At 42.9% G+C, this 22932-nt stretch overlaps 2 protein-coding genes across 16 annotated transcripts; one reads left to right on the top strand and one right to left on the bottom strand.

Annotated features, from left to right (window-relative positions):
- Window positions 1-4739: 4739 nt before the first annotated feature.
- Window positions 4740-6241, bottom strand: FBS4 (F-box family protein). Of its 3 annotated transcripts, none has more exons than XM_078586621.1 (4): window positions 5562-6241; window positions 5409-5483; window positions 5236-5345; window positions 4740-5151 (listed from the first exon to the last, which is right to left on the bottom strand). In XM_078586621.1, exons 1-4 carry the CDS (start codon window positions 5886-5888, stop codon window positions 4986-4988), a joined length of 678 nt encoding a protein of 225 aa, XP_078442747.1. In that variant the 5' UTR covers window positions 5889-6241; the 3' UTR covers window positions 4740-4985. The 3 variants fall into 3 exon arrangements, with proteins under 3 accessions (XP_078442747.1, XP_078442746.1, XP_078442745.1); XM_078586620.1 differs by having other exon boundaries at window positions 4740-5345; window positions 5562-5909; window positions 5999-6241; XM_078586619.1 differs by having other exon boundaries at window positions 4740-5345.
- A 1607-nt stretch (window positions 6242-7848) lies between these two features.
- Window positions 7849-11763, top strand: LOC144711758 (cell number regulator 13-like). Of its 13 annotated transcripts, XR_013583658.1 has the most exons (10): window positions 7849-8103; window positions 8214-8830; window positions 9540-10005; window positions 10066-10137; window positions 10212-10318; window positions 10391-10484; window positions 10581-10648; window positions 10753-10799; window positions 11132-11211; window positions 11481-11763. XR_013583658.1 is itself a non-coding variant. In XM_078585781.1 (8 exons), exons 2-7 carry the CDS (start codon window positions 8423-8425, stop codon window positions 10634-10636), a joined length of 1203 nt encoding a protein of 400 aa, XP_078441907.1. In that variant the 5' UTR covers window positions 7849-8103; window positions 8214-8422; the 3' UTR covers window positions 10637-10648; window positions 10753-10875. The 13 variants fall into 13 exon arrangements, 4 of the variants coding, with proteins under 4 accessions (XP_078441907.1, XP_078441908.1, XP_078441906.1 ...); XR_013583660.1 differs by lacking the exon at window positions 11132-11211 and having other exon boundaries at window positions 11497-11763; XR_013583657.1 differs by lacking the exon at window positions 11132-11211.
- Window positions 11764-22932: the final 11169 nt, after the last annotated feature.

Here is a 22932-nt window from a genome sequence, read left to right as displayed (position 1 = left end):
AAATGGGTAAACCAAGCTTGAGGAGATTGCTTGACACCGTAGGTGGATTTTTTGAGAATACAGATGTGATTAGGATATTGTGAATCATGAAGTTTCCATTGGTGAGTGATGGAAATTGATAGCATAAGAAGGATTGTGGTGTGTTTCACAACTGGATTGAATGTTTCAGTGTAATCAAGGCCATCATGTTGATTAAATCCCTTTGCCACTGGACGAGCTTTGTATTTGTCGATCTCACCTGACGGGGTGTACTTGAGATGATAGACCCATTTACATCCAATGATATGAATATTGGCATTGTAAGGGATGAGTTCCCAAGTATGATTATACGTAAGAGCATTGAATTTAACTTGCATGGATCTCATCCAGTTGGAGTCCTTGGACGCCATGGCAAAGGAAGTAGGTTCTATAAGATTGCTGATGTGGGAAAACAAGCATTGGGGCAGAGGATGTTTAATCATGAAAGGAGAGGTGAAACAAGCGCGAGCTGGAGAGGAACTTTAAAGAAGAGTCAAGATAGAGATCATGAGATTACAAACTTTAAAGAAAGTACCTGTAGCAAGCGAGTAATCGAGTGTGGGCAGAAAATCAGAATTGGACGGATGATGGGGATTAAGGACAGAGCATTGAGCAAGAGAGGAGGGTGGTATGGAGGGAGAAATAATGTGAGGTTGAGGAAATGGAGAAGGAGGGAGAACGTCTGGAGGTTAAGTAAGGCATGCGTGGAAGTTGAGCTGAATGATGAGGAATCTGAGAGGACTGATGAAGAGATAGAGGACATTGGCGAGTCAGGGGAGAAGGGGAATGATCCGAGTAGACCGGCGGTGGAGGGAGACGAAACAGAGGATAAGGGAAAAATATCTTCAAAGAAAATAACATGCCGAGATGTAAAGAATTTACCTGTATGGAGTGAAAGACATCGATAACCTGTATGAAAGAAGCTGTACCCAAGAAAGACTCACGTTTCTGACCTTCCATCGAGTTTGTGCTTGGCATATGGCCTGAGAAATGGATAACACATACAGCCAAAAGTTTTGAGAAATTTATAGTTAGGTGAGCAATGAAACAAGACTTCAAAGCGGACTTTTGATTCAGCACAGGGGTCGCAAGTCGGTTAATGAGACAGGCAGCTGTGACTGCAGCTTCATCCCAGTACGACTTTGTCATGGAGGCGTGGAGAAGCATTGCTAGAGCAGTTTCAATAAGATGTCGTTGCTTCCGCTTAGCTGTGCCGTTTTGCTCAGGTGTGCGAGGGAAAGATACACGATGGCTGATTCCCTGTGTCAGGAGATAAGTGTGGAGGTATTGATACTCTCCACCCCAATCAGATTACAAATATTTAATTTTTGAAGAGAGTTGATTTTCTACTTGTTTTTGAAAGACTTGAAAACACGAAGCAAATCACTTTTCCTTTTTAGGGGATAAAGCCAAGTGTATCAGCTGAAGTCATCCACAAAGATATCATAATATGAATAACCCAAGTGAGATAAAAGAGGAGTAGGGCCCCATAAGTCTAAATGAATAAGTTCAAGACAAGATTGTGCTGAATTTCTAGTGGATGAAAAGGGTAATCTGCAGGATTTAGAAACATTTCATGCGTCTCATAATAAGTGTTTTTGACGATGAGAAAAGGGAAATCCAAATTTAGAAATGATAGCATTTAAAGTCTTCAGTTGAGGATGTCCGAGACGAGAATGCCAGATTGATGGAGTAGATCTTTCACCAAGGTTGACGGATTTGGACGATGATGGGGAGTAGTAGAGTCCTCTAGTTATTCCTCGCAGCAGGATTTGATGAGTTATCGTGTCCTTCACAATACAGTGGGAGGCATGAAACTCAACATAAAAATTGTTATCGGCAGTTAACTTTTTATAGATAAAAGATTTTTTAATATTTTAGGAACATGTAGAATATTTTGAAGAGATAAAATGCGATCACTGGTTGTGATTTTGGACGAGCTGATGGCAAGAATATGCAAAGCTGATCCATTTCCAATTTGGAGTTGATTGGGTCCTTGATAATCTTGAGTTTGTTGAAGGAGAGTGGGGTCGGCCGTGACATGCTGCGTGGCACCGTTGTCGGGGTACCATCCTTGGCTTTCCACGGAGTAAGCTTGTGGCTGAGGTCCAGTACATGAGTGTGATGCATGTTGGGAGAACTTGATGAATTCTTGACACTCTCTAGAGCCATGAACAAACTGGGAGCAAACTTGACACCGAGGTTGAAGGAGAGTGGGGTCGGCCGTGACATGCTGCGTGGCACCGTTGTCAGGGTACCATCCTTGGCTTTCCACGGAGTAAGCTTGTGGCTGAGGTCCAGTACATGAGTGTGATGCATGTTGGGAGAACTTGATGAATTCTTGACACTCTCTAGAGCCATGACCAAACTGGGAGCAAACTTGACACCGAGGTTGAAATCGTTGATTTCTGCCTCTGCCTCTGTGTTGACCCAAATTGTTGGAGTAGTTTCTGACATAATCTCGTTTTGGACCAGAATTGTAATTTCCAGATGTTTGCTGGGCGGCGTGGCGTTGAACTGCATTTGCCATTAGAGGAAATCCTCCATTGTTGACTTTGTGATGATGCATTATATATGCATCCTGCGCTTTCAGATTAATGAAAATTTTCTCAAAATTCATACAATCAAGATTGGCATTTATACTGATTACGAATGGAGAGTATTTTTTGTTTAGGCCTTGTAAGAAAGTGAATATAGCCAAAGTTTCACTTACTTGTTTGCCGACTGCTTCCAGAGCTTCAACAAATGAGCGGAAGTGCTTGACATATTCATCTATTGTTATTGATCCCTATCCCACATTATGAAACTTCCGCTGCAGCTCCATGACTCTAGACTGAAATCTGCTGGCATGTCCCATGCTTCTTTTGACATCTTGACCTTGGTTACACATATAAGAATAACTTCAGATATCGTTGAGTGTAGAAAGCCGAGGACTTGTTGATCAATTCTCCACCAAAGCTTGAATTTAGGATTGTCAACAAGGTTTCCCTGTTGATCTGTGATAGAGACAGGAGGAGATGGACCGTCAATGAATTTGTGTAGATCGTACCCATTCAGAAGTGGGATAACGACGCCCTTCCACGACTGATAGTTGTCCGCATGCAGCTTGGCTGACACTGTCATTCCTGGAGGAATGACGAATGGAACATGCCCGACATGCATGGTACTTATTGGGCTAACCCAGCTGGTGGCGAGCTTCCCATTTGGCATAGTCATGGCTCTGATACCATGTTGAGATTCGTCCATTCCTTGAATTTGTGACATAGCTTGGAAATAGGTAGACAAAAGTAGATGGAGTAGACTGAGAAGAGGAGAAGATAGAAGAGGAAGGAGGAGAGGTAAGGAGAAGGAAAAACGTTATTAAAAGGCCCAAATAGACAATGTAGAGCTTGCTTCCAGTGTAAATAGACTTTGCCCCATCTGACTGTTGCACAGCTAGCCGTTAGAGGTGATCGCGTCCATTCGTATTACCTTTAACGGCTAGTTACTGCTTAACAGTAGCCATTGACACAGCTGTCGGGTACATGTTTAGATGGGGTTGGCAAGTCGTTTACAGCCTTCTGATTGGTCGACCAATAGTGGCTTTGGCGGGTTGGAAAGTCCTTGACTTGGCGAGTTTGAGTCTCTTTGGCTTCAATACTCTCTCCCGTTCTCTCTCACACACACTCGCTCTTACACTCTCTCTCCAATTCTGTCTCTCTCTCACGCTCTGTCACTCTATCTCTCCCGTGCTCTCTCTCTCACACTCTGTCACTCTCTCTCCTGTTCTCTCTCTCTCTCACGCTCTGTCACTTTCTCTCTCGCTCTCTCTCTCTCTCACGCTCTGTCACTCTCTCTCTCTCACGCTCTGTCACTCTCTCTCGTTCTCTCTCTATCTCTCTCTCTCTCACTCTCTCTCTCTCTGTTCTCTCTCTCCCGCTCTCTCTCTCTCCCACTCTCTCTTGAGAATGCTTAGTTTATCCTTGTTTATTTCTCTCCTCAAACTCTGTCAAGTTTATTTCATTGTATTTCAGGCTATGTTAGGTTTCTCCACTCTACATTCTACTCTCTCAAGTTTTCTCCATTTCTTTAAGTCTTCTTCTCTTTTTATTTTACTCTTCTTTTCATCATCCCTCCTTTTTTTTCTTTTTTTTTCTCCTCTTTTTTATTATTCTTTTCTTCTTCTTTCCATCTTCTTTTCTTATTATTTTATTCTTTTTCTTCTTCTTTCTATCCGCTTTTTCTTCTTATTTTATTCTTCTTCTCCTCCTTTTCTAGTAGTCTTCTTTAACTTTTCTTCTTCGTTACCTTTTTCCTACCATTTTCCTTCTTCGTCTTTCTCCTGATTTTCTTATTTCTCATTATGTTTCTTTACCTTATTTTATTCTTCTTCTTCTTCTTCTCTTTTTCTAGTTTTCTTTTACTGTTTCTTCTTCGTTAACCATTTTCTTGCTTCCTCTTTCTCCTGATTTTCTTATTTCTAGTTATGTTTTCTTTACCTTCTTTCATTGTTCAATTAGTCTTCTTTCAATCTTCTTTTCTTTCTCTTTTTATTTTATTCTTTTCATTTTTCAAGATGGGCTTTATATGTGACTTTGCAGTAAATTTTCCCTTTAATGAGAAAGTCCACACCTTTTTTTTATATTGACTTTTGGTTCTTCTACTTTGACTAGTCAACGTGAATGGACTAGTCAAACCCTACTCTCACTGCATCAACAGCCATGAAATCTCTGTCTTTGAAAAACTGCAAACCTGTGACTATATAATTTCTTGCAAAGAAGAACACCAGAAATTTCTGCTCAATGGGTAAAAACAAAAAACCAAAAAAAAAAAAACTGATTAAAAGAGCAAGAACTCTCTACACATTACTTGCCGAGACACCACTATCGATACAAAAATTGAAAGATATTCAACGCAAGACTCTCTCTCTCTCTCTCTCTTCTATATATTTATATACAGACAATGGCGAGCAAGCTCGAGGCTAGACTCTAATGGAGTTTCTTGTGGGCAACGGCGCGGCAGAGGTCGTCCTTGCAGGCAGGCTTCGGGAAGAGCACGGCGGCGATCTGGCTCATGTCCATCAGCTGAAATCGATGTCCGAAGTTGGCGTGGCGAGGCGCTCTCGGTGTTCTAGGGCTCATCCCCCATCCACCGCTGCACAACGAACAATTTCCCGTTCGATCTTTCACAGTTTTCCCCCAGTTCGATCGAAGCGGAGTGGAGTTTTGCTGATAATACCTGATGAACGGCCAGTGATCGGTTGGAAGAGGAGTTTTGCTGTTCAGCATCTCCTGCCGCGATCGATCCGGCGTCCTGTAGTTGAAGTGATATTGCCTGGCCAGCAAAACCTAGCCCCGAATTCAATCAGCGATCCGTTTACCCCCAATTCGTGGCAAGATTCGAGTACTTACTGCCTTTCTGATCCTCTGAGAAACGTGGAAGAGCGGTTTGAGCTGATCGTGGTGCAGGTTGCAGAGGATCTTCACCTGTGGAATGTTGGAAAACGGTTCGAGATTGGGGAAAATCAAGGAGGAGTGAAGGTTTTGGAGAGATTGAGAGCTTACGAGCAGATCCATGGGCAGAGACTCGAGGATTGACGTCGATTGCCGCTTCGGAGTCGCCGGTGTTTTTGGAGTGAGCGGTGATTTGTAGGAGAAGCTTGCGTCGATCTCGATCCTGCTCGGCGACGCCATCGGAGTAACATCGATGTCCAGCTGAGTACAGCATAGAAGGCTAGTTTTCGATTCCTTGGACTGGAGAACAACTCTCTTTCTGCTGATGTCCGTGCAAGGCTTCGAGGAAGCTCTGCTGTATCGGATTTGCGCGAGCGCGCCGGGCTTCAGGTACCTGTTCTTGATGTTCTTGCCGCGTTTCTTCTGCTTGAATGCCATTCATTACGATCGGTGCTTCTTCTTTGGAGATGATTTCGCGAATCATATGAACAATACGGTGAAAAAGAATCGATCGAGCGGAGAAGATAAATCAATTGAAATCGGCTTACCGGAGACGGCTCTGAGAATCGACGCTTCGACGGATCTTCAGAAACGCCGATTGAAAAGCCCTAATCGAGGGAAATGAAGGCGGCAATCGGGCGAAATCGATTTTGAATTCTCCTCCACTCCGACTTGCGCGCCAAATTTTTGGGAAACGGCTGCTGGATGAATATTCCAAAATTCCAACCAAGGAAAGAATCACAAATCAATGCAGCCAAGCTTGAATCGCCGGGGGATTAATTTGTACTCGAAGATTAATCTCTCGAACAAAAAAAAAATTCTGCTCAATCTCTTCGCGTTAAATTAGGGGTTCTCGCGGCTTTGGTTGATTTCTTCGTTCTTTCCGAATTTCAGGTAGATAATATGTGATTAAGCAACATCCATGGCTAAGTAGGGACGGATGACGGAAGACGGATTGGGACGACTTTGGTATACTTCAAAGTATACTGCATGAACGCGCACGGGACGAATTACCGTCCTGGACAGTTTTTGTCCCGTGGGACTAAAAAAACCATACGTCCGGAGGTCTCGGACGATCGAAGGATGAATGTGGACGAAAAACCGCTGGATTCACATCCGAGGGTTCAGATGTAGCCACATGGCCTCGTTATGACAATTTGCATCAAAGTCCATATATTTTTTGCGCTCGCAAACTGACGTCGCTCAGAAATAATTGTACATATGTCCATTTAGATTCTCTATCCTCCATATTTCCCTAAAAACTTAGAAAAATCTATATTAATATATTAAAAACGTCAAATGGTTATTTTTCGTCCGGGACGAGGGACGGGATGGTTTTTTCCACGGACAAGACGAAAATTCGTCCCTGGAAAACTGGACAGGACGGTTTTCTTACCGTCAGACGAAAACTGGACGTTGGACGGGACGAAATTCGTCCCGTCACATCCATCGTCCACATCCGGGACAATCCGGAACTATACATGAAAAAGTAGATCACAGCACCAGATGGGGAAACGGAACTGAACATGGGAGGAAGTATTTGCCTGATGATGGAAAGGAACAGGTAGTGTTTGCTGCCGCCGATGACGAAATCTTTAGAATCGTTGAAACAGCTGACGATGACAATGACGTGGACGATGACGAGAACGATGCAAGTGACAAGTTTTGGATGACAATGATAATGATTAATATACATTTCTCACTAGGGGATGTTACTGTCTGATCAAAGTTCAGTCAGACTGGACCAAACTGAGACAGTCGGTCTGCCTGGGAGGGGATGTGAGGAAATGAAAGGACGAGCGAATAACAGGAACCAAATGAATTGGAATGATTATACTTCCCTAAATGGCTGAATACAATTTATGATACATTGGTTCTTCCGCTGTAATTTCATGTTAATATTTTATTTGATTCATTGCATCAGCTCCATGACTTTTTAAAACACTATGACCTTCACTCTTTAACTTTGACTTTGACACTGACTAGACTACGTCATTTGTGGCAGACTTGGAACCTGACCAAACATCATGTATAGTACAATTATTTAGTCCATTCACGAAAAAATTGTCCCGTCCAGGAAATCAGTTGACACAGGCACGGCATGACAGTTTTCCTCGAGGCCTTGGATGGCGGACAAGACGGTTTTTTTGTCGAGGAAGACAAGAGGGATTGCCGGGCGTCAGACTGGCGACAACGACGCTAACAGGATGGTTCCGGAACGGGGCGGGACGTTGACGAAAGTACCGAGAATGGGATACTTTGGACGAGGCTTGAGACCATCGTCCCCGTCTCAGGCGACGGTAGGTATAGGTTTAGGTTTTGGGTAAAGCCGAGACACGGAGACGTGGTCAATGTGGTTCCTATCCAGTGGCCAGTATATAAAGAGAAGGTGCACTGAATTCCAAGCCATGGCGACCAGCTGTTGGATCTTCAGTGCAGAGGGACCTACTCGCACGCGATTCGCAGGAAAGAAGACAAGGCACAGACAGAGAGGAAAGGCAAGATGTCAACAACACGGCCATCCACGCCGCTGATCGGTTCAGATCTCTGTAAATCTCTCCCTTGACAGAGATCAGGCTCGGATTTCTCGCCGCTGCTCGAACCCTATCCTTTGCAATCTCTGGATTCGAGCCGTTCTTGGAAAAAGAAAGAGGTAGTAGATCTCGCCATGATTTCTCTTTCATTGGAACTCTTTGATTGGAACTGCTGTAAGAGCTGAACTCTTTGAATCAACCTCTAACTGGTCGAGGAACGGAATTTCAGATCTGGCAATGATTTCTCCCTGATCTACGCCGTAGACCGACGATCTTTGATTTCCGCAGAGGAAGAACCATGTTTCTTCAGATCTGGTCATGATCTCTCTCTGAGATTCTAAGATCTGAGTTCGATCTTTGTTCTTCGCATCTCAGGATTCAAGCTGTTCCTCGAAACAGATCCGAACTCGATCTTCGCAGCATCGTTGGGGAAGAACAATGTCGACATGGGAGGAATTAGGAAAAGTCGGGACGGTCGGGCAGCTGGTCGGAGTCGACGCCGTCCGACTGATCGGGATGATCGTTCAGGCGGCGAACACGGCCCGCATGCACAAGAAGAACTGCCGGCAATTCGCGCAGCATCTCAAACTGATCGGTAACTTGCTAGAACAACTCAAAATCTCCGAGCTGAAGAAGTATCCGGAGACCAGAGAACCTCTAGAACAGCTCGAAGACGCTCTCCGAAGGTCCTACGTTCTCGTCAACAGTTGCCAGGACCGAAGCTATCTCTACCTCCTCGCCATGGGTTGGAACATCGTCTACCAGTTTAGAAAAGCGCAGTCGGAGATCGATCGTTACCTCAAGCTCGTCCCCCTCATCACACTCGTCGACAACGCCAGAGTCAGGGTAAGCCTCCGCTGATCTTACTACCATTATTTCTCATCTGCCAAATTTACAAAATTTCCAATGTTGGCTAAATCTCTCTTATCCCACTTCAGTTAATCATGGAAATTTTCCTATAATGGCTTAATCTCTCTTATCCCACTTCAGTTAATCATGGAAATTTTCCTATGATGACTTAATTTCTCTAATCCCACTTCAGTTAATTATGGAAGGTTTCCTATAATGACTTAATTTCTCTAACCCCACTTCAGTTAATCATGGAATATTTCCTATAATGGCCTAATTTCTCTAACCCATCGTCAGTTAATCATGGAAATTTTCCTTTGATGGCTTGATTTCTCTAACCCACCTTCAGTTAATCATGGAAATTTTCCTCTAATGGCTTAATTTCTCTAACCCATCTTCAGTTAATCATGGAAATTTTCCTATAATGGCTTAATTTCTCTAAACCATCTTCATTTAATCATGGAAAATTTCTTATAAATGCTTAATTTCTCTAACCCCACATAAGTTAATCATGGAAAATTTCCTATATTGGCTTAATTTCTCAAAACTCAATTCAGTTAACCATGGAAAATTTCCTGTATTGGCTTAATTTCTCTAATCCCACTTCAGTTTACCATGGGATTAACGCATTTCAACAAGTACGGGGATTATCTTCCCTCTGCAACTTAAACCCGTTGTTGTTGTTGTTCTTCATCTTCTTCTTCAGGAGAGATTGGAATGGATAGAGAAGGATCAGTGCGAGTACACACTGGAAGAGGAAGACAGGAAGGTGCAGGACGTAATACTGAACAAGGATCCGTCAGGCGAGGCGGCGACAATGCTCAAGAAATCGATCAGTTGCTCGTACCCTAATCTGCCATTGGACAAGGCTTTGAGGAAGGAATCCGAGAAACTCAACGTGGAGCTTCAGAAATCTCAGGACGTTCGCCAGTGCGAAGTCATTCAACATCTGATCGAAATGACAGAAGCTGTGGCAAGATCGCTAAAGGAGAAAGAAATAGACTCTCAGACGAAGATCACCAAGGATCAGAGGTATAATCACTCGCCTCTTCATCGTTTGAATCCGCAAATCTTGACCCTTCATCTCATCGGCAGTTGTTCTTCCTCAATCTCTCGCCCACGGGAAGAATGGCAATACGACTTGCTTGATTGCTGCGCAGAGCCTTCCCTGTGTAAGTCGTGATTTATTCTCTGATCATGCGGTGTTCATATCAAATGATCAAAGTTCTCAGGCTTGAGGACGTTGGTATGTCCCTGCGGAACATTTGCGAAGATCGCTACGGTTGCGAGAAACAGAGACATCTGTGAGTGTCAGGCATTGTAATTACATTTAATTAAGCTGATTAATTGAAGATTAATTGAGTTTTGGGTTTGTCAGCGGCGGGGGAGGCCTGCAATGACCTGATGGCGTATTCGCTGATTCTCTCTTGCTGCTGCCACACTTGCTGCGTGAGGAGAAAACTGAGGAATCTGCTTAGCATCGAGGCAATTATTTGTTGCTAATCTTCGTCATTAGTTTTATGGAGTTAAGGGATGACGGGACGAAGATGACGGCAGGGTGGGCTTTTGGACGATTTTCTGTCTCACTTGATGTGCTGCTGCTGCGCGCTGGTTCAAGAATGGCGAGAGGTGGAGGCCCGTGGAATTCACGGTAATAATTTATCTCTTTATTGATAATCTTTTAATTTTATAATCCTCCGAGAAAATTGGGTTGTTTTTCACTCGTTAAAATGAAATCAATCCTCAGGCGAATCTGCGAAGACGAAGACTATTCCCCCTTCTTTCCAATACATGGAGTCGTAGCTCCAGTGTCAGGTCTCTCTCTCTCTCTCTTCATTCATTCTCCCTCTATATCTCTCTCTTTCTCACCCAACATGTATCTCTCTCTCTTGCCATTTCTATATCTTTTTCTATCGTAGGAAATCAAGAAAAATGAGAGAAGAAGAGGGAAGAAGGAAGAACATATGTAAGTGAAAGTGTGATTGTATTAATCTCCACAAATGTTTATGTAACATGTTTTTTATTTACAGACTTTTCCAAGATGATTGGGTCCTTGGGATTTTACGTTTTTTAGATGATTTAATAAGTGCACATTTGTTATTAACCCACTTTTTCCAGAAAAAGTTTATTCGTGTGTTTTTTACCTTTTTTAGATTGAGAATGTGTTTTTTTCATTAGTGCGTTATTAGAATTCGGAAGATTGTTCTGCCATTGAAGGTAGAATATGGTGTATAATTTCATTATTGCTTATTAGAAATCAGACGATTGTACTGCCATATAAAGCTTGATCGGTTGCAGATGAGACAGAATGGTAGAAATGGAACGAGACTGGAAGGTAGGGCATGGTGTATAACTTCATGCATGATTTTCAGAGGAAGGTAATATATTCCCTCTAAGATATTATAGATTGATTGGTCACATAATGAGGCCTAAGTAGTAAATATATCATCAACCTAAATCATTTGGAAAACATGATTAACAAACATGTTTAGAAGTAGAGACCCAATGAAGCCCATTGCTCGAAGAGAGTAGCTGAATCAATCTAAGGGAGCTTGTTTGAGCTCACCGATGGACGTGTAATTTGCAAACATAATCAAGAATGATGAGTGATGAAACCTAGGAGGTTGATCTTTGTAAATAATTTCAGGTAACTGGCCGTGCAGGAACACATTTGAAACTTCTAGTTGGTGAATGTGCCATTGATGACTACTGGCTACAAATAAAAGAATGGAAACAGCGGTGCTATTGATAAGAGGACCAAATCTTTCAGGGTAGTCAAAACTTTCGTGTATGACGAATCCTTTATCTATTAGTCTAACTTTTTATTGGTCAATGTATTTGTCAGCTTTGTATTTATGTTGATATAGCCACCCACATCATGTGACAATATTAGCGAAGAATTTAGATTTTTAAGTATGGTATTGAGATCATCATTGAAGCGTGGCTAACAACTAGAAATGACTTTTGGAGGTTGTTGTGTTGCAAGTGGGCTCAAGTGTATTGCAGAGAGTGGAGATGTGGCAGACTGGGAATGGATGACTCATAAACCAAAAATTGAAGTTAAATTATGTCACTTAAGGCTTCTGATTTATAAACAATATTTATAACTTGTCTTGTGAGCACAGCAGGAGCAAGGGTTGAATCCTTAGGAAATAGGTTTTAAGTAAGTGAATTTTAATTTGAGTTGATATTTTAATGATTTATAAATATATTTAAAGATTGAAATATAATTTAATAATTTTCTGAAAAAATAATTTAATAAACTAAACTAGTAAAAAAGTAATTCGAATAGTCTTAAATTTTGAACAATATTTTCTCTAAATTAACCTAATTAATTAAAGTTTACATCATATATTTGTGACATGAAATACTTTGTAATAGTGGAAAATACTAATTAATATAGATAAATTTTAAATCATAAATCTTAGCATAGTTAATGTTGACAGAGATAGATATGGATACGGGCCAACAAGCGGTGATGTTGAAGGTGTAGCACGAGATGGTTAAAACCTAGGTTATTGATGAAAATAACCTAGAAAAAAGATGGATATGTGAGTTTGAGAAAGACAAAGATCACAATATCCTCATTGTCATGTGCCCAATGAGCTGAGTGGTGCTTTCTCTTTGGGATTCTTCATCGCCCGTCATTCCTTCCATCATTCACTCTTAAAATGCAAGAAGACCGAATGAGGTTGTGAATGAGCAAACCACTTCTCTAATTGTAATTTTAAAGATTGAAATGCAAGGGTGCTTTTTTTCAGAGGTCAATATCTATTTATAGACCTGAGATAATGGATGAATAGAAGAGGTAAATATGAAAGTTCCCTCAAATTTCAACTCAAAACTATTTTGGGATTGTCACATGTCTTTGATGTTTGAACGATCTGAGCCATCCAATTTCTCTCTCCTTGATCTTTGATGTAAACCACCAGTACGGTGCAAAATTTTCAACGATTGGAGAATTTCAAAAAAATCCTTAACATATTCAAATAAATTCAAATTTATATTTGTTGACTTAATATACGATAACATTATGAAAAACATTAATTTCATTCTTCAAAAATAATAAACCCCTAGAATAATTTAAACATACAATATTATATATAAATATTTTATGGAATTATTATCATATTTTTTTTAAAAATTACATAACTATGAAAAAATTATGAAATTAATTCTAAAAATGTAGCAAGTCACATTACGCTTTACTACTGTCCCTTTATGATCTTTTCATAGAAAATAAACACACAAATGAATGAACTTACCATCAAAATTAGCATGTTATTTTTGCTTACCAATGATAAGTAATGGCATTGATGGTTTTTTCTTATCAAATATATTTTTTAAAATGCTTTTGAAGTACTTTAGTGTCATTTTTGTGAGCTGCATAAACATCAAAAAGAGTTTTTAGGTGGTGGTTATGGGTGTAATGTAATGTTTCTCATAAAAGTTCAAATGGGAGTTAAAAATAAGAAGTTTTTTATTTATGAATTGATGCCAAATTAATTTTTAGAAATGAAACTTATGTTTTGTAATGCTTACTGGAATCAAATGGTGGCTGTGATGTGGTAGATGAATTGAGTACATGAGATCCAGAACTGAGATACGATCCTTGACTTCTTGCTGAGAATATATTGATAGTCTTCTATGATTAAAATGATGCCTCGAGATTGAAAGTATTTCTTAGACCTCAGACATGAACGAAATCTTTTTGTCACACATGTATTCATGTCAAATTGATTTGTAGGAATAAAGCGAAAGTTCTTGATTGTTCAATGGAATCAAATGGAGACTGTGAAATGACAGATGAGATGAATACATGAGATCTTGAACTAGGATAATATACAAATAATACTTGCTTAGAGGATATTGATTGTTTCCTAGGATCAAAATGATGCATAGGGATTGAAAGTATTTGTTAGACCGAAGAAACAAAAAATCTTGTTCATTGTCTATTGTGTCTTGAATATGACTTGAATTCCTAATCATGCTATTCTTAAAAATCTTAGCTGAAATGTAATAATAAATCTGAAAAAGTGATTGTGCAATTAATATTGAATATCCACCATCATTATATGCCTCATGATTGGTGCATTATTTCATTTTTAGTCCAAGAAAATCAGATGGCAACTTGTGGTTGAATGTGACTAGTAGAGGAAAAACCATTTAAAACCAAGTAAAACTTTAATTCATTCAAAGATAATTTATTCTGAGATAAAAAATAAAATACCCATAAAAATATAACCCAACTTAAAATATTATTTTAATTTGAAAATATGATGTCATAAAATTCCATAAAAACACGAAAAATCTATAAAAATCAGATAATCATTCCAAATTTTGATTTTAATTTCTTTATGCTTGATAACACACATATATTTGATCCTTCTAATTGAGATTAAATGTACAATTATAATATTAATGTAAGAATTATCAAGTTATCACCCGTTTATTTTCTAATACTATTAGGATCTAAATTTCAGTAAAGTTTTCCAGAATAAGTCGGCTAGTTACGTTACTTTCAAAGATTTTAAGGGCTATCCATAAAAATTAATGAGCTTATCATACAAGAGGTTGTGATATAAACACGTGCTCAATCTCACCATCATCTCTAAGTTTTAGTAATTGAAACTGACCATAACACCATTAAAAGCTTATCAGTAAATAAACTCTAGAAGGGAAACAGTAGTATATAAGGCCTCTAATTTTTTTAAAAAAGAAAAAGGCAATCAAAAAATTTGAAAGATTTCAATATCTGATCAAAAGACTTCTCCCTTTCCTTTCTCCCCAATGACAATCATCAATATTCAGTCTATTTAAAAAAACCCAAGGAATTACAATAAAAGGATAAAGAATAATAAGTAAAAAGTTCTAAAAGTTAAAAAACATATTGCATTTCCAATATACTCAATTAAGGATTTAATAATTAAATTTTTACTTAAAAACTGATGAATTAGGAAATATCTTTGTAACATATCAAATTGTATTCACATTGAGATAATTGAGAGCGTCAAATAAAAATGAGTATTAAATAGATTGAATTTACTTATTGAGATTCATATTGGATTTCAGGGGTGAAGACACTAATGATTGATCTGAACTTTCGAAGATTAGAGAGAGTGGAAGTGATTTAAAAGAGAGCTATCTTGATAGTGGTATATTTATCTTGCGATAAGAAATTTGGGAAGCAAGAAAACAAGAACTTCGAGGGAAAGATATTAACATAAAGAAGAGAGAGAGAGAGAGAGAGAGAGAGAGAGAGAGAGAGAGAGAGAGAGAGAGAGAGAGAGAGAGAGAGAGAGAGAGAGAGAGAGAGAGAGATAGAGAGAGATATATATAGAGAGATAGAGAGAGACATCGAGAGATAGAGAGAGATAGAGAGAGAGAGACAGAGACAAACAGAGAGAGACAGAGAGAGAGACAGAGACAAACAGAGAGAGATAGAGAGAGACAGAGAGAGACAAAGAGAGACAAAGAGAGACAGACAGAGAGAGAGGGAGATGGAGAGAGAGAGACAGAGAAATAGAGAGAGAGATAGATAGATAGATAGAGAGAGAGACAGAGAGAGAGATACAGAGACAAACATAGACAGAGAGAGAGAAATAGAGAGAGACAGAGAAAGAGAGAAACAGAGACAGATAGAGAGACAGAGAGATAGACAGAGACAGAGACACAGACACAGAGAGAGAGGGAGAGGGAGAGAGAGAGGGAGAGAGGGAGAGAGGGAGAGAGAGAGCACTATTGTTTTAATTGATATGAGCCAGATATTTGAGTACTAATTTTCTGGTGAGTTTTTTTTTGGCAAAAAACATGGTGCCGGTTACGCCCAACCTTGCGGTTGTGCCCGTAGACCGATCCAGCCGTGCCCTAGACGCCACTTGGGGGATTTTATTTATAAAGTGAAATGTTTATCAATGTTTATAGGCGTGGAGCAAGTATAAATATCCCAATTACACTCAGATCCCACTCGTCCATGCCGATGTGGAGGAAAGGAAACGATACATAAATGATACCTTGCATGTGCTTGGAGAAGTGCTCGCGTCGACGCCTCACACGAGCGCCCCCCCCCCCCGCTTGATGATGGTGGAGAGATAGTGGAGCTGTCCCCACCTTTAACAAGTGCATCAATGAAGTGCGTGGCGAGGACCTCATCCGAGGTGGGCGCAGTCCACCCCACTGTCATGATCGTCAGATCAGGCGTGAACTCCCACCTTGAGTGCTCCACGCGATCCGCCACTCCCGTGGGGCTTCCTTCAAAAGTGTGCGGCACGTGCGGAGGTTCAGCAAGCCGAGACGTTCGATGCTATAACATCCCCTAGCGGTCAGAGGGAGCGCCTGCCAAGAAAGGAAAAGGGAGGAAGGGAGTTGTGTGTGTATCGCGTGGTTGGCGAGGGCATCTACTGTCTGGTTGCCTTCTCGTAGTTGATGACAAACGCTAGTTATGCGAGGGTGGCACCATATGGTGTCCTGCCGTACACTGTGTAGTCGCCATTGGGAGCATGTACTTACATGAAACATGTCAACTAACACCTGTGAGTTTGATTCTACAACAACATTATGAAGATCTTTGGCTACTGTGTTAGTTTGTACGCCATAGAAAGAGGAGAAAGCAAAGAGACTACTCCCTGTATGATCTTGGAGGATACCACCTCCCCCTGTTGGCCCCGCGTTCCCTTTGGGCGCACCATCCACATTCAGTTTGAGGCTGCCAATTGGCGGTGGGTGTCAATGGATGACATGTAGCTGAATGCAGATAGGAGCAAGGGTCACCGAAATGCCCCAGGCACGAAGGAGATCGCATCCGAGTGCTGAGCTGCAGTCGGGAGTGGGGATGAGATGGTGGATGTGTCGTATCCACAACTTGACACGACGCATGATATCCACGGCGCGCATGGGAGTCCCTGCAAAACGAGAAGAATTTCGCCCCTTCCATATCTCCTATAGTAAATAAGCTATGGTGATGTGTAGGATGGGGCTCCATTTAGAGCATATTAGCAAGAGAAATATCTTGCCAAAACACTCCAACGAGGTCAGTGGAATATGAAGGAGTGGGTGCCAAAGGTGCGTGATTTGGCGCCAACATTCTATGGCTGTCTCACTATGGAAAAAAGATGTTCCATAGTCTCAATATGTGGAAATGCGGGACAACAGTTGCAACGTGAGGTGAGAGAGTGGCCTAGACGGATCACCCGACCATCAGTCGGGAGGCCCCGGTGTAGGAGTCTCCTGAGGAAAAAGGAGACGCGGGTAAGGATCACCGGGTGCCAGATGCGGCGACCCCAGTGCTTGACGGGGGATTTCTCACGAAAATACTCCAAAGAAGAACTGCATGAGTATGCGCTGTCGAGTGTGAGCGTCCAAATAGCACGGTCCGTAGTGGACTCGATTGAAGTGTTCTGGACCTAGGGTAACATGGCGGAGGGGAGGCCATGTTGCTCCCATAGGTGTGGCGTGTTGCCCATAAGCAGCTGGGCCATTGTGAGTCGCACTCGATGTGGTACGAAGCGGGGATGGCGAGCAAAAGGCTTGTCATCGTGCCAAGTATCAAACCAGGCGCTAATCGTACCTTAGCCTATACACCAACATGTGACCTGGGCGATCTCAAGCCATTGTTGATGCCACGTCCATCTCCGATGGCCCCGGATATCCATCTCTCGACGGGCCCACTCACCATATTTGGCAGAAATAAAACTTCCCAATAGGGAGTGTGTGGTGCGCATGCGCCATACGAGTTTCCTTTTAAGCATGTCCTGGACGTCTGAGAGGCGTCTGATCCCTAAACCCCCCTCGGCCGTCGGCTGACATGCTTTCTCCCAAGAGACCCAATGATGGCGACGCTCGCCCTCAAGGTGACCAGACCATAAGAAACGTGCGCATAGTCATTCCACTGAGCGGAGGACTGTGAGTAATAGTGAGTGAACCACAAGGGTATGCAGCGGGATACTCATGAGGATATGTCGAATAAGTTGGATGCGTCCTCTAGGAGAGAGAAAATGGAGTTTCCATCCCTCAAGTTTCTTTCTCGATTTGGCCAGAAGGGCATCAAAGTAATGATACCTAGTGCGTTCGAGAACGATAGGACATCCAAGATAGTCGAAAGGGAGGCATCCTCGTGAGTAACGGGTATAGTGTTGGATTATCTGAGAGCGTTGTAGTGGTGGAAGGACCAACTATAAAGCTACTCTTTGAGGCATTGACGAGCTGGCCTGAGGCTTGCTCGTACGCAGTGAGGGCGCTCATAAATTCCTTAATGGATTTTTTGGATCCATTAAGGAAAAGGATGGCATCATCTGCAAAGAGTGACTGCGAGAGGATCGGGCATCCCCTTTTCGTAAAATATGGTTGGATTAGGACACGATTGATCGCACCTGTGTATTTAGATATTGTGACAAAATTAATTAATTTGTAGATTGTGGTGTTCGATGAGAGGGAAATTAATTTATTGGAATTAAAGAATGATTAAACACATTGACATATTAGAGTTTGATAGAAATTGATAAAATGCAAGCCTACAAAGTTTAATGGAATCCTACCTGGCCTAGCTTCCCAATTTAAGAATGCAGGCCTAAAAAGTGTCAGTTTATAATTCCATGTATAATTTTTCTTCCCTTCCATCTAGGCCATAAAAATCCAAGCCACCCAGTGAAATCGAATTTAAAAATGGTCGGCAAGTATCTAGTTTAAGGCCTACAAGCTGAGAAAATCCCCTTGAATTCTTGGTACGTGTTCATCTTCCCTCAACCCCGCTGAATTCACGATCTGCGTGGAAAATAGACTCTCTCTTCTTGTTGTTTTTCAAAGTCATCCTTAGACAACACCCAATGGTCCATGCATAATTCAACTCTCTCTCTCTCTCTCTCTCTCTCTCTCGCTCTCTATCTATCTATCTATCTATCTATCTATCTAGCAATCTATCTATCTATCTATCTGTCAACTTGGGAGAATATGAAGGAGATCAAGGCTGTCAGTCAGCTGGTCAGGATCAATGGCTTCTGTTTTATTGATACGATGTTTTCATGCAGAAGACAAGGCCCCACAGGAAGAGATGCATGCAATTTTGCATTGTCTCCTGCTGATTTGGATTTATGGTCCATGGACCATGGAGTACGACATATGCTAAGGTTCCCATCTGCACAAGAGTAACTTATTTGGTGGATTCCGGTATGCTGCCACTTCAAGATCCTTCTATCAGATTTCATTTGATATTTTTGGGACAAAATTAATGTTAAATTTTATCATATTGTAGTCCAGAATTCTTACATTCTTCTTTTCAAGGCCTCTCGAGGTAAATTTTGACCAATCTCAGTATGCTTAAACATTTATTTTGGGAAACTTGTTAGAATCCTTCTACATTTATTTTGGAAACGATTAAATTTTAAAATAAAAGTTAAATATTAACTAGTTTCAAGATTCTGGTTTTATAAATTTTATTTATTCTTGTCTCTCTAAACATGATGAAGTTAAAATCAACAAAAGAAGGTGCATAATTCATTTTCAACATTTTACGTAAGTGTTTAATGAGATTGATTTGCTTGATTGTTTCCTTTAAAGAATTTTATTTCTCGTATGGGCAACTAATATACATATTATTTTGGTGGCTATTTAAAATAAAATTGGAAATGATGTAAGTGGGCCAAATTGGGAGGAATATAAAATTCCAGGAAACAAATTAATTGATGAATTATAAAATTTAAAATCAAGTGATGAAGAATGAATTTGTAATTGAATAGATTTTATGTGTTAGACATGAATGACCTTATTAAACAACCTTATGTGCATATTCCCTACCCATGTTGTGAGCCAGCACCTATATTATACTCTCATGTTGAATGAGATAATTTTCCTTCTAGTTTTTTGTAGTTGCTGTAATCGTTTTGTGATATTGTGTCTTATTGGATGTTGGATAAAGTATAACATTTGATTCATGTCTCAATGGTGTGATATATCTGCTAGACTCCTAAATTATTTGAAAAGATCAAATTGTTTTGTTGGAAAAACATTGAATGTTTTACTATTAAGAATGTGGAAAGGTAGAATGGTGTAATCTCAAGAGTATGAAAGAAGGAGTGGGGGGGTTCCTCCTTATGTAGAGGAGGAGAGAACCCTACAAGAGAGAGAGAGAGTATTACAGTAATACCCCTGAAGGGGGGTATATTCACTCACACTCCCCCTCAAGCTGGAGCGTAGATATCAAACATGCCCAGCTTGCGAGAGATGACGTCATAGGAGGTGGTGCTCAGTCCTTTGGTGAAGATGTCCGCCAATTGGTCCGATGATCCCACATGGGGAATAGTGATGAGTCCCGCGAGCACACGATCACGAATCGCATGACAGTCGATCTCAATGTGCTTCGTCCGCTCATGGAAGGTGGGATTGCTGGCGATGAAGATAGCGGCTTGATTGTCACAATACATTGGCATAGCCTCATGCACAGGAAAATCAAGCTCGCGAAGGAGAGAGCGTATCCACAGAAGCTCCGAAGAGGCGGGCGTCATAGCGCGGTACTCAGCTTCGGCACTAGATAGGGAGACGACCCGCTGCTTCTGACTCCACCACGTAACGAGGTTTCCACCAACAAAGGTGTAGAAGCCCAAAGTGGACTTCCGATCCCCCCGATCGCCCGCGAAGCCTGCATCCGAGTAGGCCTCCACACGCAAATGGCCATGGCGCTGGTAGAGTAGCCCCCGGCCCGGGGCATGCTTCAAGTAGGCAAGCACGCGGAGGGCAGCGTGCCAATGTATGTCATGGGGAGCATGCATAAACTGACTGAGTAGTGCCACTGGATATGCAATGTCGAGGCGTGTAACAGTGAGGTAAATAAGCTTCCCAACTAAGCGTCGGTAAGGCTCAACATCAGTAAGTAGGGGAGAAGTAGAATCCCAGAAGCACGGTTTGCTGTCAATCGAGGAACTTCGGGGTTTGCACCCGAGTAACCCCGCTTCCTCCAGCATATCCAGGACGTACTTTCGCTGATTCAGGATCAGCTTACCCGGCTGATGTGCAAACTCTATGCCGAGAAAGTACTTGGGCGTACCCAAGTCCCGGATGGTCATGGAGAAGGTACACCCATGATAGATGAGAAAAATCATCGACGAAGACGATGTAGTAGCAAAAGTGGGAAGGGGAGGAGACACGAGACGGTCCCCAAACATCACAATGTACGAGATCAAATGGTTTCGTACACGGAATAGAGTCACGGCGGGAATAAGAAGAATGAAAATGCTTGCCTAACTGGCAAGACTCACACTCAAAAGGAGATAATGTTAGCCACGGAAGGGCTTGTTGAAGTTTGGTAATACCAGGATGGCCCAAACGACGATGCCATTGTAGAGAAGTGTCCGACTGGGAGAGAAGACAACAAAAACCAGTCGGCGGGAGATCAGGGACAAGCTCGTAGATACCCTGGCCGGTCTCACGTCCCAAACCAATCCTCTTTCCCGTCCGCAAGTCCTGAAAGGTACAGTGGTAAGGGAAAAATGATACGGAGCAAAATAGGGATTTTGTGATAGCAGAGATAGAGAGGAGGTTAACGGGAAAATTGGGTACGTATAGAACATCTGAAAGGGGAAGGGAGGGGGTCGGTAGGGAACGGCCTTTGCCCCGAACGGGACAAACACGACCATCCGCAATGGTGACCGTCTCAGGGTGAGGAAGGCTGGCAATTTGAGAGAGGAAAGAGGAGGTACCTGACATGTGTGCAGAGGCTCCTGAGTCGATAATCCAGGGACCCGAAGAAGATGCAAGTAGAGCGGTACCTGAAGTGGAGGTCGACGCAAGGTGAGAAGTATGAGAGCCCGAGGTGCTCGAGGTATCCGTCGGAGCGCGGGTGGCAAGCATGCGGGCTAATTCCTCCCGGGAGATAGTGAGGAGGTCCGAGGTCGAGGCAGAGTCCGTCGTGCTGGAGTGGGCAACCTGGTCTGGCTTACCAAACTTCTGCCAGCATTTGTCGGAGCGATGGCCAAACTTCTGGCAATGAACGCAGGGGGGGTAGAGTTTGCCATCGCGCCCGCGTCCCTTTTCTCGACCACGACCACCGTTTTCAGAGACGCGCCCGCGAGGGCGGGTCTCCGAGGAAAGGGCGGTGGAGTCGGTCAAGAGAGGGGTGGGGACAGGCCCTGGAGAGCTAACCCTCAGAGCGGTGGAGAAGGCCTCACCCAACATCGGAAGAGTGATCGAACTCAGAATAGGGCCCCGAATCTGAGTGCCGAGGGTGGGGTCGATGCCCGCCAAAAATAGTCCAACTGCTGTCTCCTCGCGATAGCGACGCTGCACGGTGAGATCTGGCATGTAGGGCTGATAGATCTCAAGTTGGTTGAGGAGAGAGCGCAGTGTGACATAGAACTCCTGAAGGGAGCGGGTACCCTGGCGGGCGCGAAACATCCCTTCAACGATCTCCACTGTCCGACCAATGTTGGAACGATACCCGTACATACGGGCCCATTCGTCCCAAATGGCCTTGGACGGAGAGAGGAGCTGCATCGGTTCGGCAATGGTCGGAATAGCCATCTTCAGAAGCCAGGAGGTGACCGCCTGATCCTGAGTGATCCAGGTGGCAAAGCGGGGATCCTCTAGAGAGGGCGGGTCGTCGGTGAGAAAGGAGAGCCGACCATGGATCTCAAGGAACCGACGGAACCCGGCGGACCACGTGACGTAGTTCGTGCCATCAAGCAGGGTCGTCGGGCCCTGGAGCCCTGTGATAAAAGTATGAGACTGGATCGGAAGATCCAGAGATGTACCCGGATACGAAGTCAGTGGCGGAAGCGATGAGGAAGCCGACGATCCCTCGCGACGCTCCATAACAGCACGTAAGTGAGGAGGAGAGCGTCGACGGGACAATAGCCCGGTCCCGAATGCAGAGCAGCGGCCGGATGCACGGCGGCGGCCGGATAAGTCGAGGCCGGATTAGGTCGGCCGGAAGTAGGTCGGCGGCCGGCTGGATGCGGCGGCGCCGGCTGGGCGCGAGGCAGCCGCGGACAGGAGGGCGACGCGGCCAGCGGGCGGGCAGCGGACGCCGGCGGCCGTGGCTGGCGGCTGGGCGGGCGGCCGGCTGGGGCGGCCGGCTGGACGGAGGGCGGCCGATGGCTGGAGGGCGACCAACT

The sequence above is a fragment of the Wolffia australiana genome, chromosome 14, assembly GCF_029677425.1.
Source record: "Wolffia australiana isolate 7733 chromosome 14, ASM2967742v1".
Lineage (NCBI taxonomy): Eukaryota > Viridiplantae > Streptophyta > Magnoliopsida > Alismatales > Araceae > Wolffia > Wolffia australiana.
The sequence above is the reverse complement of the archived record's forward strand: the minus strand, read 5'-3'. Positions and strand labels throughout refer to the sequence as shown.

What these genes read in the sequence shown, in the direction of transcription:
- FBS4 (XM_078586619.1), bottom strand. Translation starts at nt 5,888, where the DNA reads ATGGCATTCAAGCAGAAGAAACGCGGCAAGAACATCAAGAACAGGTAC. An exon ending in CTCTGCCCATGGATCTGCTC is followed by an intron (nt 5,484 to 5,561) that starts GTAAGCTCTCAA and finishes AACATTCCACAG; the next exon opens with GTGAAGATCCTCTGCAACCT. An exon ending in CTCAGAGGATCAGAAAGGCA is followed by an intron (nt 5,346 to 5,408) that starts GTAAGTACTCGA and finishes ATTCGGGGCTAG; the next exon opens with GTTTTGCTGGCCAGGCAATA.
- LOC144711758 (XM_078585782.1), top strand. Translation starts at nt 8,423, where the DNA reads ATGTCGACATGGGAGGAATTAGGAAAAGTCGGGACGGTCGGGCAGCTG. An exon ending in TGCGAGAAACAGAGACATCT is followed by an intron (nt 10,138 to 10,211) that starts GTGAGTGTCAGG and finishes TGGGTTTGTCAG; the next exon opens with CGGCGGGGGAGGCCTGCAAT. An exon ending in GGAGGCCCGTGGAATTCACG is followed by an intron (nt 10,485 to 10,580) that starts GTAATAATTTAT and finishes ATCAATCCTCAG; the next exon opens with GCGAATCTGCGAAGACGAAG.